The following is a 21,050-nucleotide window of genomic DNA, read 5'->3' as shown; positions in this document are numbered from 1 at the left end:
ATAATGCCATCATCGCCGACATGCACTGCTGCTGAAACAAATCACTTTATTTGAATCAAAAGGGGTAACAGGAAAACACAAAGCAATTAATCGGAGACGATACATCGAAATGCCTTTTACAAAATGACTAGTCTTAGTATTATAGCTGGTGTAAACTCCTTTAAAATTGTGTGGCTCAGTTTTGGATTGTTGGGGGGAGGGGGGGAAGAAGAAGAAGAAAAAAGAAACATTCATTCCCCAACATAAAATGACGTACAGCACAGCGCATAATTAGCTATATTTCATAAACATGATTGTATACCGCCATAAGGAAAAGCAAATCTGAAGTCGCTAAGGTAAGCTCTCTCAGCATCTTGGTTGTTTATTAAGAGGAATTAAATGATAGCCTATATGTAATATTGCTACTTAGTAAGGTACACACCACACTTCGGCAAAAATGCCTCAAAAGAATGGATACAGAGAAACTTATCAAAGCCTGACTTGCTGCTGATTTCTTTGTTGTTGTTGTAATTGTGCTATATGCATGCTCCCTATGTGAACAAGTAGCAAATCAGAGTCACTAGACAGGTTGCCAGGAAAAAAAACCTGGAATAGCTAAATTGTAAACATGAAAATCATAAAATTTGTTAAGGATTGTGCAGATTACAGTTGCAATAATCATAACTCAAGACATTTACATTGTTGATGAAATATTGCTATGAAGCTGGGAGTCTGAAATTGGTCTCTAAAGCCACCACAATCATTTCAATGATAATTATAAAAAAACTGTATCACTATAAAGATGTATTTTCTGTCCCCAAACACACATTTGTGCATTAGATCAAACAAGCTTTATAAAATCACAAACCCTGATTGTTATCGCAATAACAGCACAGACATTGGGCCAAGCAGTAGTTTGTGAATCAAATTCCACTCATTCATCTCTAATGAAACGTGTTAACAAAGAGAATATAAAATAAGACTTCTTAAGCAAGAAAGACTTTTGCAGTAATGTTCAACATGTCATTCAGACATTCTTTTTTAAAGAGCCATGAAATCTTCAGCATGCAAGAACGAAAGTACAGAAAATCAACACACACATAACATTAGGCAGTGCCATATCTTCAGCATTGAGTTACAAACTGACATACCTCCATGACTTTGGAAATAAATTGTATACCTGAGCTGCAGGACTATTCTAAATTGGGGATTTAAAAACATATCATCAGGTTCATTATTCCTGAGGGAATTCATTTTGAGGAGTGCTTCCCCTGAAACTCAATATATGAGAAATAGATTGCTTTTAAAATCAGTGCTTATTCCTTAATTCATATATGGAAGAGTAAAGATAGTAGGAACTACAAATGTATTAGTTGTGCATTATTTATTTTGGTATTATAAATGTTGAAACTGTTAATAAATAATAATAAAAAAAACAGCCATTGAATAAATTAAGATAAATGCAGGTCACATGCTACACTTTGATATTACCTTACAGCATTTTCTAAATAAATGATAATGCATTTAAGGTCTTGATTTATTCAGTGTTGATTTCTGCCAGTCCTGAACAGTAAATGCTCTGTTGTTAAAGCTCGATGAAACAAGAGGATGACTCGTTTAGCCACTCCTGAAGAAAGCAGACCCATGTAAAATAAACACGGCTGTCATTTAAGACAAGACAAAATCACAGTGCATTGACTGATTTGGAATTGTTTCTGAGAAAGTGGATGTTTGTGCTGCAGCTGTTGATGGACTTTGTCAGTTTGTAACGAAAATGAAATGATTGAATTACGTGCAATAGTACAACTTCCACCACATCTTAAAAAAATAACACATTCAGTCAGAAAACATTCCAACTCAAATTCCATTGCTTTTCAAACTGCTAACAATTCTACTTGCAGGAGGTCAAGCTTTTGGTCAGGCGCTGGTTTCTTGTTTTAGCCGTTGGCTGCGGGCCTTGTACACCTCAATAAGGAGGTCTTTCACATACTGGATCTCCCGTTCCACTGATTCTGCTTTGTCCCGTAGCTCACGGTTTCTACCCTCCAGGCCATGAAGCTGTTCCTCCAATGAGTCCAACTCTGCTCGCTTTCTTTGACGATATCTGTTAATAATGGTGATATGATCGAAAGTACAAAAACCATCATTGACAGTTAAACTGGCATTTATCTATTTTCAGTTCTAGATAGAAGGCATGGTCTTTCAAATTACATAAGCAGCCACTTCAATTTGGATTATAATACCCAGAGCCGATGGGACAGTCTTGCTGGTATAGGTTCATAATGCCAGAGATAAAACAATTGTAAACTTGAATTTCTTGTTTTGACAGAAGCTTTTTTATGGATTATGAACTTTCCTAAATGCAATTTTAAAACCCCACCAACTTTTCTGAGCTCACAACCATTATGACTGTAACTAAAAATAATCTACCTGTGAGCTGCAGTCTTGTTCTGATCTCTTTTCTTCTGTTTACGTTCACCTTGGTTCCCTTCGATAAAAGGCACCTCTAGCTCTGGTTTCGCAATGCAGGGATCATCTTTTAACAAACAGACTCCTCTGGCACACGGAGATCCCACTTCAGGTCCGTGGCGGTCACCACTCAAGCATTCAGGGCCTTGACCTTCGAGAAAGCCGCAGTGGAAGTTGTTATGTTGACGATGAATCTCTGCACTTTCTGCTTTTACTGGCTCATTGATTGCCCCTAGAAAGCTGTGGTAGGCCTCTTCTTGCGATGTACCTTGGAGGAAACAGCTTTTGTTGGGCTCAGACTTCCAGGTGACGCTGGCCTTCACCATGTCACTAGCACAACTCTTTGCATCGCTCATCATCTCTATCTCTGTGCTTCCTCCTATGCCACTTAAATTGACTTCTCTGACACCATACATCATCATTTCATCTTTCTTGTGGGGAATTTGAATGGGTCCACTAAAACCGTATCCGGCACCAACCACCTTACTTGCACTGATGGCTTCTTCTGTGTAGCGGCAGTTTTTCTCCTCTTTGGGCAAAATGGCGCACCGTCTGATCTCCACCGCACTGCCCAGGCAGTAGCCTTTGCCCATCACCCGTTCATCTTCTGCACAGCTGTAACTACCACCAGGAGCAACAGCTGAGTTACCAGAGGAACTTCCTTTGGAACTCCAGATGCTACTCTCGTAGCTTTCAGCTACCCTCGCCCCATCGGAAACTCGCTTGCGGCTGCAGACATTGCTGCTGGGGCGGCTGCAACTGTAAGGGGTGTGCCTAGGAATCTTGGTACGGCCAATGGGACCCCCACAAAAGCTCAGCAAGTCAAGTTCCCCAGTTGCCAGGGTAACAAGTAGAGGGCTGGATTCTGATTGGTTTGAAGTAGAATATGATGCGTAAGGCAACTGGTAATACGATGGGGGACCAACTGCCGTTGGACCCTTGTCGCATTTGCCCAGTTTGGAGGCCTTTTCTGGTAGTGGTTCAGACAGGAAGTAATCCTCCAGCTGAGCAAGCTCCTCTTGCAGCAGAGAGGTCATGACCTCCAAATCTGAGGGCACCTGGATGTCATGCTGGAGGGGCGAGGGGGGAAGGGATGCATTGGGGGATGGAGAGGAGTGAGGGGTTGGGAGGTAAGAGGAGAAATCTACTTCTTCCGTCATCCAGTCTCTAAGACCATCACCTATAGGGAAAACAGAGGTCAACATGTTAATCACTGGCCTAGAGGTCCAATGTACCACAATCATTTAAATAAAATAAATAACTATAATGGCAGTATTTAATGTCGCACACATTTTTATAACCTGTTAAAAGATACCAATTATAGTTCAGTGCACTCGCAAAATCCAAATTCGAAAGGTAGCATTAAAGTAGCATGCTATCAACAAAAATATAAAACAGATCAACGTTGGTAGTTTTACTCACTGTTCAAGGAGAACGAAATGTGCTGCAGTGCGGTGCCCACCTGAAACTGGGAAAAATAAAAAACTGTATTCACTGCAACTCACCAATTAAGTGCTGGCTCTCCTCTGGCCCCTCCCCTCTGCGCCCCTCCGATTGGCTGTGGTTAGCCTGTGGGTGAGAGAGAGTGAGAGGGTCTGCCTGGCAGACGAGTAGAGTCTTCCAAATGGGTGCTGACATAGTCATCATCCTGTCTGTTAGTCCTACGATTCAAATGTCCGAGCTTACAGTGCACAATAGTGAAGTTTGAGAGTTGAGCCACAGAAAACAGGGCTTGGTGTGCATTATGAAACCTAAAAAAGAGGGAAAAGTCATAAAGGAAAGTGTGTTATTCAAATTGTCTATGGAGGTATCGTTATATCTAAGATCTTGAAGTTACTCTCACACCAATCATGATATTTCAGTTATTAAAGCAGGTTGGAGGAAAAAGACTGTTAAATCAAAGTCTCCAAGTTGGAGGGACTTTTCCATTCTTGTCCAGGCTCACTTAAAATATCAAAAAAATAACTCAAGCTGTCCATAAATCAATATTTTATGAGTTTATACAATGAGAGATACAGTGCAAACTGGGCAACGTGACTATAACCCTCCATTTTGCTACAGCAGCAACAGTGAAGACACATTGATGATTAGCGAGGGACCAATTTAGAAAACTACCACTCTTCCATCCATCAAGGTCCCATGTGCCCACTTAGGGAAGCTCTACAGGGATCCAAGAGAACCAGGAGAATGCTCTACTTGTGGAAAATTTAGTAGCAGCCTGAATATTCAAGGCACACACAAATGTAAATCTTCCTCAGATCATAGTTTTCGACCATACCAATAATCAGTCACAATAACAAGAACTTTTGGAATGTTTGTTTGTCATTTGAGCTTTAATATATTAAATGCTTATTTCTATAATTAAGCAAAAATAAATAAATAAATAAAAACGTTTGTTGACATTTGATGCAGCCTAAGGTATCTCCTAATGCTCATATAGTCTTTATGTCTACACAGAAGTCCAGTTTGTTTACAGTCAGGTCAAACACAAAACTTTTTTATTTATTTTTTTTTTTTTAATTTTTTTTTTTCAGGTAGAACCTTCAAACAGCAGGAACAAACCAAACAAACAAACGTATGTTTCCCCCTCCCCCCAGCCATTATAGTTCTATCATACTAGGCATCTAGCAGGTGCATTCGGTGCAGAAGCCTCTGAACTAGGTGTTGAGATGCTCGGCAAGCACGTGGGCTTATGCCTATGACGTAATGCAAAACCAAATACACCAAATCTTTGTGAAAGCTTTAAAACGATTCAAGGCTTTTTCCTCAAAGTCACATTTTCTGAGCGGGAGGGAAAAAATACGCTGTATGCCTCATGAGCTAAACCTATTCATTAAGGGGACAGACATGGACTGTCAAAAATAGGCAACAAAAAACTTTTTTCAATAGAGAATGACATAGTGACAGCTGTGTAGCCTTTGCACTATTGTTGAAATATACAGCCATTACATCTAAAGACCAAAGGTAATTAGATTACAAAAACCATGGGCAAGCTGTTCATCAAACTGTCTTTGATCACGTCACAGTACGAACAACAACGTCTAAATGTAATCTGTCCTCTTTAATGTTAAAATACTAATAAAATAATAATAATGTGTTATTGTCGGATCAATCCAATAACGTTCATCAAATGAGCATGAACGACTAAAATAACTAAAAGAGCTAAAGTTAGTTTCTGAAACTTTACCATTAAGGAAGACACACTGCATACAACATTGCCTGTAACACTGTTACAAGTAACAACACATATACCAACAACTAAATAATACCAATACACCCACAAAATACAGAGCTAATAGCCAGTAACAAATGCATCATAAAGCACAAAAATGAAAAAGTTGCACTTACTCCATTGTTGCTGAAATGTTTTGGGCTTGGGGTGCGTTGCAAGAGCAAAGCACGGCGTTTCTTTGTGATCGAGGACTGTACTGAATTAAAAAGCCATGGCTCCTTCGGAGTGTCTAGGACTGAAGTGATGTTGGTCTTGCTTTGTTGTGATGGAGTTGATGACTGAGAATCGACTAATTGAGTCAACGCATCAGGTCACCCACACCTAGCAACCAGCTGCGTCACGCGGTCAGCCCCCTGTGCTATAGATTCCTCCGCCCTGTGGATGTATTTGGTCTAGAATAAATTTCACACCTCGTGTTGGACCGGCGAAAACGCCTACAAGATCTAGGTCTCACTTTTTCTTCTCGACAACCGTGATAGCAGTGCGTTAATACCTAACTAGGAAACGCTGGTTTGAAGTTTGGGAGAAGAATGCGCTATGAAAGTTTTTATTCACGAGAGTTGGGACGGTTACTACAATCGCAATATCTGGCTATACATCAAATATTTAAACCATAACACGTACACGCTACCGTTCAGATGTGTATTGTTTCACAGGGACTACTTCATTTATTCTAGCGAGGAAGAACACTTTTTGCTACCCAGGAGATACATGGCTGTTGTTGCAGGTTAGTTGCATCAGCGCTTCAAGCTGTTAGCCGATTCGATGGATAGACCGAACCTGCCGTGCAGGGATTGGCTGGAGAGGAACTGTTGTCATTTCTCATTGGCTGGCGGGAGAGAGACGATGCATCCCAGTGGTCGTCAGTTTTCCACTCTCCGTGCACATGTTGCACGTAAACATCCCAAGAGCAAATCCTGAAAGTAGTTAAAAACGTTAGAAACGTATAAGGACAGTTAACGAATCTTTACTGATAAACATTGCAACATTATTCGTAGCATTTGGTAGCAAATCGTCCACACTGAGCTACACTCTTCTCACTTAACGTGGTGTATTTCAAGGTTTAGTTTAGTTGCATCCGGAAGATATCTATCTATCTATCTGTCTGTCTGTTTGTCTGTCCATCCATCCATCCATCCATCTGATAACACGTTTAAAGTTTAAGTACTGCCAGTTATCTCAAATAAGCTTATTCCCTTGTTTAAGGTAGCGTTTTAACAGCTTATAACTTTCTTGAAGCTTATTATGATCCATTAATTACCTGTTGATGAGTTATTGCCACGTACGGCACACTATCAACTATAACATCTCGGTAACATGTGTAACCTCGGTTTCCTGAGACGAAGGGAACCAGACATTGCATATGCTAATGCATATGGAGAGTGTCCTTCCACACAACCTAGTTGAAACCTCTCTACAATAACGGCAATATTCTAACATTGGCTATGGTGTTTGAGCCCCACCCTTTTAGGCGTGAAGCTGTCCGCTATAAAAGCAGGTGCGCAAACACCATTCCTCAGAATTTTCTTACTGAGGGACAAGGAGCGCATTGCTCGCACCTCAAAAGAGCTCAAAAGAAAAGAGTTTTGTAGTACGGCCAGTGTTCACAATGTCTCGTTCCCTTCGTCTCAGGGAACTGAGGTTACGTACGTAACCAAGACTTTCCCTTACGACTCAGTACACTTGACATTGAGTTTGTTAACACATATGGGGAACAGAATCCAGGTGTCAAAAGTCGGACGTCCATTACACACCACGCCCCAACCTGTGTTGGATGCATTTATGGTCAGCACTTTCTTTCTGAAAACTTGACCCAGCATAACACCCTGTTGGTAAAGGGCTGGCGCTGTCCATGGTGCTAGAGCAGCCAGACAGTGGCGAGTTACCGTGATGCACATGAAAATTAAATTACTTAATTGGTAATGTTTTTTCGGTTTGAACTGAAACAGACACTGAAGAATGGTCTGTACGCGCTCATTCATGAGGTGCGCACGCATTAACTCCTAAAAAGATGATTTACTGGCTTGAGAAAAGTGTGCTTTTTGCCCAGTTGACATTACATTTTCCATATGGCAAAGCAGCAAGTCTCTGTGTTCACTCAGTAGTGCCTCTGATTGGCTAGTAATAACCAATCGCTGAGGTCCAGTAATTCAAAACACACACACTGTTCATTTTCAATGCGCCAAGCACTGCATCAATACATTTCATGGACGTGCGGAGAGACAGACTGAAATGAAGAACTTTAAATTGATACACAGTTCCCTCGAATGCAAATCTAAAAAGTGTCTTTGAAGTGGGAATAAAAAAGTGTGAGCGTTTTTACAATCTTTGTACGTTCATACAAGATATAATGCACTGCTCACCACTGGGAAGCGGTTATGCATAATGTGCAAACTTTATTGCATGTGATTAATTTGAGACACAACATTTTGAACAACAATATTCCTTTCCAGACAAACAGCAGTGGGGACGAGGGGAGAGAGATTGTATCAGGAGAGTTTTTCCCATCAGCGTAGGGCTTGCACTGAGGTGGCTGCCTTCATTTGGGCCACGGCTTGTGTGGCTTTACCAGCGGCTCGGCGGTGAAATTAGGTGGCGCTCAGGCAGCTAGTGTGGTGTTTTTAGCCGGGCGCTGGGCCGAGACTGAGCGAGAGCGAGCCGGTTGTGATGAAGTACTGCTCCGTTTTGACATAAAATGTCTCATAGACTGTGACTGTTGCTGAGTCGTGAAGTTGCGCTCAGCAATTCTATTCACAGAGCCTCCAAAATAACCATTTATAGTCATAACCATTTTCTTCCCCATGATCCATATTAGAGAGGATGTAATCGCTGCACGGGCGAGTTGAATAGGGCACGTGCCAGGATTTTGACAGTTCGTTATGAGCTTCAGGGAGGAACGAGGCAGATCTATGGGACGCGGTCACTTGACGGCATTCGGACTGCAGGAACCATTTATCAAGACATCATACATTCATCTATATATATATATATATATATATATATATATATATATATGTACACACACACACACACACACACACACACAATATAACAATATACAATTACTTATAAGGATACACAACTCCTGCCGAAGCGCTGCGGGGAATCAGGATGCTGAAGCAGCTCGTTCACCAGCGAAGTGCCAAGCGGGCGCAGGGGAGCAGAGACTCTTCTCGTTGCCTTGAAGATCCCGCCTGCTGACTCGTGTAGTCAACGGCGAAACAGTTGAGGGCTTCTAGAGGAGAGAAGAATCGCTGTCTTGAAGGTAGAATATTCTGAGGAATGGTGTTTGCGCGCCTGCATTTATAGCAGACAGCGCCTAAATTATTAGTTATTGTAGAGAGATTTCAACTAGGTCGTGTGGAAGGACACTCCCCATACGCCTTAGCAAACGCAATGTCAAGTTTACTGAGTTGTAAGGGAACTATAATTATAACCCTCTATACCAGAAGTGCCCAAACTAGGGCCCGCGGGCCAAAGTTGTCGCGTGATGACCTTGATTTGGCCCGCCTTGCCATAGATGACAAGAGGGAAAAAAATAGAAGAAAAAATAATATGGCATCAATGCAGCTCAATGTTTTTAATTCATCTTTTTGTTTTAACATTTATTTATTTGCATTACAAAAACTATAGCTTATTGAAAAGCAGAGAGTATAAATGATTTAATTTTTAAAAATGTATATGCGGACTTCAATGACCTTTAAATACGTGCTGTCTGAAAGTTCGCTCCATTGGCCATCCCAGGTGCCACCCCAACATCTTCACTATGATTGGCCACCTCCAAAGTCGGAGGTGGGCATTCAATACCGCCAGACAGAACCTAGTTGGTTTAAAACGGAGCGGGATCTGAAGCAATGTCAAGAAATGACAGGTAATTAGGTGAACTCGCGGAACAGTGCGAGTCATCCGAAATGAAATATGGCTTGAACGCGCACTATACGTTGTGCAGCATTTCATATCCGCGTGAACGCGACCACTGAAGCGGGCTTGATAAAGTCAGGTGAGGGAGCATTTCAATATAAACAATTGTTCCATTCACTCCAAACACCGCACAAAATTACGACAAGCACTATAAGTGAACAGACCAGTACTCTCAAAAATCCCTTTCTGCCCTGCCAGCTAGACAAAAACGGTAATGCAGTAAACGAATTCTTCATAGTTCGTCTTATTCTGACTAAAACCCGTATTGGGGTGTGTATAACATCTGTGTGCATCATACTGTAATTCGTTTGTCGAACGTGAGGATATCTCGTTTACTTGCAACTATCTACCTAAAAACAGATAGCTGCAAGTTTTTAATAACCAGAAGATGCAATGCAATTGGCAGGTTCTTAATCATAATCATATTTTGTAGTCAACGAAATTAAAAGGCCTCTCAATTTTTTTAATTAGCAGAAATGTGCTTCGTAGCTTTTATTTCCTTTCATAATGCATTCAGCATAAAAGCCTCTTAAGAAAAGAAGCAAAAGTTAAATTCAAGTTTTTTGGTATCACAACAGGAAAACAGTTTTAATGTCAAATAAAAGTAGGCTAAATGCATTAACTACACAAAAACATTTCACAGCATTGCTTAATTAAATAATCCTATTACATTTGGCAGTCCCAATATATGGTAATACTGAGTGAAATCCAGGACAATATGTAGCCTAGGTCTATGATAAGAAATATATTTAATATCTTCTTTGTCACAAAACAAAACAATATCCTACTTGATAGTATTACGTCATGCCATTGTATCTTCATCTCTCCAAAACTCCGCAAAACTGCACAGATCTGTGTGTTCAATGTGAGGAGATGCGCTGTTCTTAAAGAGACAGTAACCATGTTTTAAGTGACGCTTACATTTAGTCGTTTAGCAGACATTTTATCCAAAGTGACTCACAAATGAGAGAGACACAACATACACAAAAAATATATTGAAATCAATTATGTGCATTGTGCAAGTATAGGACACTTGATGATTTTAATTTGAGAGTTCTGTGTGTTTTGCAATATTAATATTTACTTTTAAAATAATACAGTTTGATATATGCAACGTTTACTTTTGGCCCACTGCCCTCAATCAAGTTTGATTTTTGGCCCTTCATAGGAAAAAGTTTGGGCACCTCTGCTCTATACAATATGTAAAATATGTGGTTCCATAAACTAAATTTAGAAAGACATGGCTTATATCTTAAAATAACTCAATATATGTATATTCTACTGTACTCTCTGTGTAACAACAGGTGGAGTCTTTAAAGTTAATTGTTTCCATCATTTCAGCATCAGCATTGCCATAAATGCCATTTTGGGAGAAGCGGATATTCTACAATTCTGCGATCAAGTAAAACATAAACACTGTATAACAAGAGAGAAAAAGAAGCGATAAATCTATTGTTATGCCATATTTTGGTTTCAGTTCAGACGAGTCCCACGTTACAAATGCTGAGCTATTCAAGTCATGCGCGGTCACAGTGAGACGAGACAAATTACCTCAAACTCAAATATACATCTCATTTGATTCCTGTTAATAACGTTTTTTCCAAGAATCGAGCTTTGTTTTTCCCCTCTCAGCAAATCCTAAAGCTGATTGAAGGAGCTGTGTCTTCCTGTTGCTATAGTAATAGCGAACACTGCCCCCTATTTTAGAAATGTTTTCTGGTTGCTGTTGCCATGGGATTTGCAACGAGTGCTCTCTCTCCCTCTTTCTGCCCGCATTTTAGTTTTGTCTCTCTGTAGTATGTAAAAAGACATTCCCTGAAAAGTTTATTCAGTCCTTAATACACAATTGCAACAAGTGTTTTGATTAAACACTTTATTGATGTTATTGTGCTGGATCACTTTGTTGTGTTTAAAAATAAATAAATAATGACTTATCACAACTTTTTGGGATTAAAAAAATGCTGGTTGGAGTGATAACTTGCCCTCATAAATCCAACTGTTTACATCATTACAACATTCTATTGAAAGAGAATCTGACCTCTGTATGTTTGAGTGATACAATAAATGAGAACAGACAATTGTATTCATTTGGTTCATTTTGTTTCATCAGTTCCTTTTCTGTTTGTGATTGTCCCTTTTTTTATCAATATGGTGCTGATCCTTTTCCTTAAAGATTATTTTTGTGAAAGAAGCTCTTAAGAACGGAGCATCCACATTAAGCAGTATAAATACAGTACATGTAAGAGGGAGCCGCTTGATCGTTTGCAATTTAATGAGCCGATCGGCGCCTTTGTCCAACAGCGAAAACAAAGGAGTTTCTCTTTACAGCGTTCAACAAAATTTACAAAAATAATGTTTAATGTTGTTTTATGTTTTAAAAACACGAAGTGAAGATGACTGCCATCAGTCTTGTCGCCATGTTTGTAGTATTTCACATTTAAAAATTGTAGTTCTGAGGCGATCGGTCAAATGCCTCTTCCCTCAAGCAAGGGATTGTGGGCAATATTAGCCGAAAAAGTGTTCACGGATCCACACTTTGAAAATCTACCGGAAATAGTAGGCCATTCGGGCAACTCTGGACACTCATTTCCACATACTATGATTTGGGACACCCTAATTCTAGTCTCGAATGCTGTTTAGTGCTGATAGGGTCCGTAATGGATGCAGAAATTGATCTGTTTCTCACCCACACCAATCATATCGCTTCTGAAGACATAGATTTAACCACTCGTGTGAATAATTTTTTTGCTGCCTTTATCAGCTTTTTTACTTCAACGCTTCAAGGTTCTGGCCACCATTTATTTGAATTGTATGGACTTACAGAGCTTACAGGGATTTTCTTCTAAAAATCTTCGTTCGTGTTCTGCAGAAGAAAGAAAGTCATACACATCTGGGATGGCATGAGGGTCAATAAATGATAAGAATTTTCATTTCTGGATGAACTGTCCCTTTAAAAAAAAAAACTCAAACTTTAATGTGGAATATACAAAAGCTTTAGCAGGTAAAGTCTTCCCGGACTGAGGAGAAACTGATTTTATTTACACTTAATAGCTCTGCATGAAACGAGATGACACCTGCTTTCTCAAGGAGCAGTCAGAAAGCGACTGGATCAAAGGGGGGCTTCTGAAAGCACTGTGATACTGTAATTCCCTCTTGTGAGTCGGCTCAGCCTCGCAGTTGTAGAAATAAGGCCTGATGCAATCTTCGTGACTGCAGTCGTAACGTTGAAGAGACTGAGATAATAATGGTTGTTGAAGTGTGGGATCTCTCCCAGGAAAGCGCTGACTCTCCCAACTCGCCGTGTCTTAATTGGTCCGTGGGGGCGCTCTGTTTGCGCAAAGCGTGAGAGAAAGTCAGCAGTACACACACGCGGGCACCACAGCCACCGACATCTCCAATGCTGTCGGGGCATTTCATACTCGAAGTTGCTATTTGTATTGAGATTTTTTTCCACCTACGAAATAGCTGATGTTGCAAACAGAGACGTAGGTCCACGACGTGCAATTAATTAATCGCAGCTTTTCCGGATTAAAAACGCTGGTTGGAGTGGTAACTTGCCCTCATAAATCCAGCTGTCCACATGCGAATCAATTTAAGCATCCTCATTCAGAAATGTTCATTCAAATGCTATTTACAAGGCAAAGTAATACATATCCGAACAATATTAAAATATTTATAAGCTAATATTATTTATTTTATTTAAGTTTATTTATTTTATTCACTTTGTTTTGGCCCCCTTTTTTTAGGCACTATGTATGTAAGTGGGTGAGAGAACAAACGCACCATGCCAAGTTCATGTATAGCACACATTAGTAAGAGTTACATCACAGTTTCATCACTTCTAAATTCCTTCTAAATTCATTGTTGTCTCTTTTTTCATGCTTGCACAGTAGCGATCAAATTGTTTAGATGACTTGATACATTACTACGTTTATGAAGATCAACAAGAACCACAGCAGAAATCTCAATCTATTTCTATTCCCAGTCCGCCCCTGTTTGATTTTGAGTTAAGTATTTGTCTCGGGTCTCCCGCAGGAGGCCGCTGTATTTGGGATGCGTCTCGCACTATAACACAGATCCTGTATAGGGAGGGGGGCACTCAAGGACAATCTGAAAGAGTTTTGCTGGCATCTTTGCACCATGTGTGTACATTTAGCTCAACTAGTGCGTACGCAGTGCTGGAGAGTAGCAACTTACATGTAGGCCTAATTAAGATCATAAGATTACAAAAATGGAGTAGGCTACTTGTAATTTGATTACATTTATTTAATAATGTATATAATCAGGGTTGGGCTGTAATGGAATACATGTAATGGCATTACATATTCAGAATACAAAAATGAAGTAACTACTCCCGGGGTGCGACCAGAAGGGTGGCACTGGGGGCCATTTGCCATCCCAACTCAGACCCCGCTCACGTCCTGGAGACGGTGCGTAATGGCTTAACCTGTCCGTGTTGCAAAAACAATAGCACTAGTGCGTAAGCAGGGTTGGGGAGTAATGAATACATGTAACGGGATTACGTATTTAAAATACAAAATATAAGTAATTGTATTCCACTACAGTTACAATTTAAATAATTGATCATTAGAATACAGTTACATTCAAAAAGTATTTTGATTACTGAAGAGATTACTTTGCATTTTATTGTCATTTGTTTCATTTAATATTTAGTCCTTTCAGATGGAAAACATTTATACATATAAATGATGCGATCCAATGTGCATGTGAACAGCGGTGAAACACTTTCTTATGATGTGTTACATTCATACGAGCAGACAGAGAATTAAGTTTGAAGTAAGTTTGGAGCAGAAGAAATTGAAATAAACTTTGCGTAAACTGTCAGCTTTATGCTAAGCTAAAATGCTATTTCTAGCCATTTTACATGCACGTTACCAGGCACGATCATATTTTATCAAGAAAATTCACGTTGGATCATAATTTCTTTTTTTCTAGTAAGACCTTTGATATTAGGGCAAAAATCATATTCTTGATAATAATTTTTGTATTGTTTTCCTGAAAAATATCTAAAAATCCTTCAAACAAGATCAGTTTGATTGATCTTGTTTTAGAAACAACACTGCATAAGATATTTATGTTTTTCAGAGAATGTATTTTTAACATGTGTATTTTGTCTTACTGTACTGGCAGAGTTTTTATAGTCAAAACAAGTGAAAAAATCTACCAGTGCTGAAGAAGTAATCTAAATATTTAGAATACATTACTGGCCTTGAGTAATCTAACGGAATACATTACAAATTACATTTTACAACATGTATTCTGTAGTCTGTAGTGGAATACATTTCAAAAGTAACCCTTCCAACCCTGTGCGTAAGGTAGGCTACTGATTATTTAATATTTGCTCTGACAATGATTTGATTTGATTATGATTCATCACCTAACGATGACTATGCATCATGAAATCTGAAATTTGGTCACAATTCAATTAGAATTTTTTGGAACGATTTAGAATTATTAAAAAAATATATATTCAAAAATTGCTTAAATTAAATTAATTTTGGCAGCACAGTCATGCATCAGACATTTTGATCACTAGATTCACAGATGCATTGAGGACCAAGAAGGTTTGGCTTATTAACCATATGGGCAATTGGGCACTTGCCCAGGGCACCACATCCAGGGGGGCATCAAGCGACAGAATTTTTGAAATTGTCTTAGGTCTGTTTCTTATTTCAATTGTTATTAAAGTTTTACTATATCACTAATCAGGCGTAAATTATTATCCAAAAGACCAGACCGCTATGTAGACGGTGCTGTCACTGTGCTGTCATGTAGAACCTGTTGCTTTCTCAACACAAGCCAGAGTGGGCCAATCCTGGACAGGACCGTAACTGCATTGGCACATCAACTGCCTCAAGTTGCTGGCGGTGTTGCTGGCCCTGCGGAGGCTTCAGCCGTTGATCCAGGGCAAGCACGTATTGGTCCGGATGGACAGCACGGCGACAGTAGTGTATATAAGCCGCCAAGGCAGCGACTCACATCCCGGGCGACCTCAACCGCGCAGCAGACGCGCTGTCATGGCAGGTCATGCTCAGGGGAGAGTGGAGACTCCACCCCCAGGTGGTCCAGCTGATTTGGAGTCGATTTGGCCCGGTAATCCTCCCACTGCCTGCTTTGGTACTCTGGTGACCGAGGCTCCCCCTATCACAGACGCGCTGGTACACAGCTGGCCCCTGGGGCTGCACAAGTATGCATTTCCCCCAGTGAGCCTGCTTGCACAGACTTTGTGCAAGGTCAGGGAGGACGAGGAACAGGTCGTCCTGGTGGCACCCTACTGGCCCACCCAGACTTGGTTCTTGGAGCTCACACTCCTCGCAAAGGCCCCTCCCTGGCAGAGGACTTCCTCTCTCAGGGATGGGGTACAATCTGGCACCCGCACCCAGACCTCTGGAATCTCCATGTCTGGCCCCTGGACAGAACGTGGAAGACCTAAGTGGCCTACCACCGGCAGTGGTAGACACGATCACTCCCTCTACGAGGCAGCTGTATGTCTTGAAGTGGTGTTTGTTCGCAAATTGGCGTTCTTCCCGAGGTGAAGACCCCCAGAGATGCGGAGTCGTGTCTGTGCTTTCCTTCCTGCAGGAAAGGCTGGAGGGGCGGCTGTCCCCATCCACCTTGAAGGTGTATGTGGCCGCTATAGTGGCACACCACAACGCGGTGGACGGTAAGTCCCTGGGGAAGCATGACCTGATCATCTGGTTCCTTAGAGGCGCTAGAAGGTTAAATCCTCCTAAGTCATGTCTCGTTCCCTCGTGGGATCTCTCCATGGTCCTGCTGGGCCTGCGGTTTGAGCCCCCAGAGTCATTTGAGCTAAAGGCTCTCTCGTCAAGAGGGTTGGGGACCTGCAGGCGTTCTCTATCAGCGACACCTGCCTGGAGTTCAGTCCGGTGTACTCTCACTTGGTCTTGAGACCCCGACCGGGCTATGTGCCCAAGGTTCCAACGACCCCTTTTAGGGATCAGGTGGTGAGCCTGCAAGTGCTGCCCCAGGAGGAGGCAGACCCAGCCTTGTCATTGCTGTGTCCGGTGCGTGTTTTGCGCATCTACTTGGACCACACGCAGAGCTTTAGACACTCTGAGCAGCTCTTTGTCTGATTTGGGGGACAGCGGAAAGGGAGGGCTGTCTCCAAACAAAGAATCGGCCATTGGATCGTGGATGCCATCGCTTTGGCATACCAGGCCCATGGTGTGCCGCCCCCTTTGGGACTACGAGCACACTCCACTAGGAGTGTGGCGGCCTCCTGGGCTTTGACCAACGGCGCCTCTCTAGCAGACATCTGTAGAGCAGCAGGCTGGGAGACACCCAATACCTTTGCAAGATATAGCTACCCGCTGAAATGGGCAGGACCATGTCTCGGCTCCTCAGTGCAAAACCTGAATGAGTGCTTGCGAGCCAGCTCCTTTAATACCCATATGTCCGGGGGAGTGGCATTCCAATTCCATTCGCCAATTCCCATTGGCCTTTTCTCAAAGATCAGAGGTGTTTGGGGCTCCGAAGAGCGACCCCTAGTGTCACTACATCGACACAACGTCTCATTCCCTCCATCAGGAAAGGAGGTTATGACAATAACCAAGACGTTAAGTCTTCTCCAGAACATCCCAAAGGCTTTCAATAGGGTTAAGATCAGGACAATGTGGAGGCCAATTCATGTTTGAAAATGACTCCTTATGCTCCCTAAACCACTCTTTCACAGTTTGAGCTTGATGAATGTTGGCATTGTGGTCCTGGAATACACCCGTGCCATCAGGGAAGAAAAAAAAAATAATTGATGGGATAACCTGGTCATTTGTACATTCAGGTAGTCAGCTGACTTAATTTGTTTGCCGCATAATGTTGCTGAGCCTACACCTGACCAATTGAAGCAACAGATCATAACACTGCCTCCAGAGGCTTAACTGTGCTTGACTGGTGCATCGCTTCATGCGCTTTCCTTCTCACCCTGATGTGCACATTGCTTTGGAATAGGGTAGATCTGGACTCATCAGACCACATGGTCTTTTTCCATTGCTTCAGTCCAATCTTTATGCTCCCTAGCAAATTGAAATGTTTTTTTCCAACTAACAAGTGGCTTTCTTGTGGCCACACAGCTATTTAGTCCCAATCCTATAAGTTCTCTTCACATTGTGCATGTGTAAATGTTCTTACTTTCATTATTAAACATAGCCGTGAGTTCTACTGTCGATTTTTTACGATGTAACTTCACCAAGCATTTTAGAGATCTCCGAACGTGATCATTCAAGATTTTTTTCAGACCACATTTCTTCCGCGAAGCGAAGAAAACGAAGAAAACGGTCTCAGATGCAGAGGCAACTGAGATTCGTCCTTTGCCACCCGGGTTGAGGCGAGTCACTACGCCACCACGAGGACTTAGAGCGCATTGGGAATTGGGCATTCCAAATTGGAGATCAGAGGTGCATCAGTTAGGGTTAAAATAATTGTTGCCAGCTGAAACATATTAATCACTGCTCTTAAGTATCTGCTTATTTAAATCCAAATGGCAAATATATATATATTTTTTTTGCCAGGCAGTGTAGCTGTTCACTATTAATTCAGCTATAAAACAAGATCTTTAAATAATGAAGTTGAAATAATTCAGATTGATGGCACCAACGGACGCATATTTCATTGATGACCAACCTCTGAGCTCATGGTAGGTTTGTCTTTAAAAGTTTATATGTTATCGTTGAAAATCAATTCGTCTATGGAAAAAAATTAATGGGATTTTTACTTCCGGAACCAGACAGTTATACTCTATAATCGCTGGATGAGGATTAAATAAAAGCTTTTATACATACTGCTGAGGTGGATGTCCATTCACAGTTATAAATCCTTGCAATTATACTTTGATTAAAAGTACTATCCAGTCTAAAAAGGTCTCCAATGAGATTTAAAATGTTCTGAGATTTAAATGTGGATGAATGGAGGATTCGATTTTTTGAGCCATCATGCTGTACCATACCCTGTAGGTACAAAACTTTGTCTCTTAGGACATAGTCAGTGGATAACAACATTTGCCATTTTGGTCTGTTCCTCACACAGAAGTATTGGATGAATTTCGAAAACATGGTATATATATCACATGAGTCAGATGGAGTTTGGAATGAAGGTGAGTAAATTATGTCATAATGTTCGGTGAGCAATCCCTGATCATATTAATTTTATTGTGTACTTTGTTTAGGTCTCACACTGGAAAAGATAGTTATACTGTTATAGGATATTTTTTGTAACTATTAGTACTTTATTAGTAACTAAAGTAGCGTTAAGTGCTATAAGTGTGTTCTTCTGAAAATTGTTTATAAAAGTGCTTGATTTCGTGTGGTCTTATGCGCACCCTGCATTACTCCATGTGCCAATGTCAGGTGGAGTGGGGGGCACTAAAAATGTGTTTTTGCCATTTGGCATTGCACCCCAATTAAAAAAATGCAGGAAATCATCACTGAATCACTATCCGTCCTTATGGGATGTCACATCCCAATGTTTCCCTCCCTCTGTATACTAGGTGACATATCCTTAATCAATTTAAACAACACAAACAATCAATTACTCCTAGTGGCACTATCGCCAAGAAAACTATTCTCATGAACTGGAAATCAAGGAACACCATACATATTGCATCTTGGAAAAACTTACTAATAGATTACATCTCCATGGAAAACCTGTCCACTTCTGTTCAAAACAATACACTAGAATTACACCCCTCTTGGTCATCTCTCATTACCTTCCAACAGTCATGAATCCGCTGACCTTCTTTGTCTAAACCAACCACAACAATACACCTTCATCTACATATGATTGGGGGGGGGGGGTAGAGGTAACAACACTGATTAATATTGAACCTAGTTAAATACATATAAAGATAAGTTAATTGATTTATTTTTTTATTTTATTTTCCTCCTCTGCTTCAGGATCCCAGTAGGCCGTGGCATCCCAGTCCATGTCCGGTGCAGCGAGGATTAGTTGTGGGTGGGTGTGGTGTGGGGCCTGGGGCTTGTAACTTCCCACCATCTCCCCGCACTTTTTTTGCCCTGGATTTCTTGACTAGGGCTGGTTCTGAATTGCTTGCCTCCCTTTTTTATAATGCATCACATATTAGCTGAGATACATACACATCTATTAAGAGCTTAACAAGGAATGCATCAGAAAAAGGAGAAAAGGGAAGGGAGAAAAAGAGAACACAACAACACAGGGTAAGCGTGGAATGTGTGTGGTGGCCTGGGCTTTGCCCTGGGCTGGTTCTACGCTGCACGCCTCGCTTTTTTAATGTATCACACATTAGTTGACACACATACACACCTATTGAAGGAGGAGGAGAAAAGAAAAAAAGAAGAAGAAAAAAATACAGGAATGTGGGGAATGTCCTGGGGGATGGGCGGGATGGATGTGTGGGCCTTGGGCACTGTGCCCTGCGGCATCTCTCCCTGACTGCCCGTTGTGGCGTGACATGGGCGGGGGACTAACTTATGACGTGGCCATGGAGGGATCAGAAGCAGCCTTATAATAATTTAATATTATTATTATTATTACTACTACCACTTTTATTATTTGCCCTCTTCCTCGTCCTCCAAATTATTTTTTGCCCAGGAGCACTAAGAAGTCTTTATATGCCCCTGTACAAATATAAACAGAAATATAATACTAATGTTACATGCATATACTCACTGTCTTCCATCTTGGGAAACGTTTTTTTTTTTTTTTTTACTTTTTTATGACCCTTTTTAAGATCCTTTGTTTTACTCAGCAACAGACTAACACAAGTTTCTGTTTGATTTTATGTTTGCAAATATTTAATGAAAGGAGTGTTAGTTGGTATTTAATACATTTAAAATGAATGATTAGAGTTTCTCTAAAATATGCACTGAGTAGTCCTAATCCAAAAGTAATCAGATTAGATTACCTAAAAGTGTAATCTAAAAAATTACTGATTACAATTCCTGATAATTTACTGATTACAATTTAAATTGTGTAATTTTTAATCAGTACCAGATTACATTTCAGAATGAATCTACCCAGAACAGAAGGATTGGCGGCGTGAGATACACTCTGTGTAAATAGAAATATCTATGCTTGTGTGTATATGCTTGCTGGTTCACATAGATGGATTAAGTGGGTTGATCACAGCTTCAAAGTGCAGGGCTCTTGATTCCCGAGTGGGCCCTCAATTGTCTGCACTGATCTTCACCACCAGTTGATCATGTCAGCTTAGTCCCCAGAGATTTGTGTGGTGCGAACCTTCCCCATTTACTTTGATATGTGAGAATTCAGTTGCTGGATACACTGTCTTTGAAACTCTTCTTTGAGTCTCATAGGTTAAATAGGTCTTATAGGTTTAATGAGTGTCTTTGTTAGTTGTTTACATGTTATGTTTTAGTTTATAAATCCTAATTAAATTTCTTAAAGTTTTAAACCTTTATTCAATTTGTTGTAAGTA

The 21,050-nt window shown here is 40.8% G+C and overlaps 1 protein-coding gene across 1 annotated transcript; it reads right to left on the bottom strand.

Moving 5' to 3' along the window:
* Positions 1-29: 29 nt before the first annotated feature.
* atf5a (activating transcription factor 5a) lies at positions 30-6,462 on the bottom strand. The gene is made up of 4 exons (XM_051696253.1): positions 5,797-6,462; positions 3,954-4,199; positions 2,410-3,628; positions 30-2,083 (listed from the first exon to the last, which is right to left on the bottom strand). Exons 2-4 carry the CDS (start codon positions 4,093-4,095, stop codon positions 1,897-1,899), a joined length of 1,548 nt encoding a protein of 515 aa, XP_051552213.1. The 5' UTR covers positions 4,096-4,199; positions 5,797-6,462; the 3' UTR covers positions 30-1,896.
* Between the last annotated feature and the right edge of the window lie 14,588 nt (positions 6,463-21,050).

The sequence above is a fragment of the Myxocyprinus asiaticus genome, chromosome 4, assembly GCF_019703515.2.
Source record: "Myxocyprinus asiaticus isolate MX2 ecotype Aquarium Trade chromosome 4, UBuf_Myxa_2, whole genome shotgun sequence".
NCBI classification, from domain to species: domain Eukaryota; kingdom Metazoa; phylum Chordata; class Actinopteri; order Cypriniformes; family Catostomidae; genus Myxocyprinus; species Myxocyprinus asiaticus.
The sequence above is the reverse complement of the archived record's forward strand: the minus strand, read 5'-3'. Positions and strand labels throughout refer to the sequence as shown.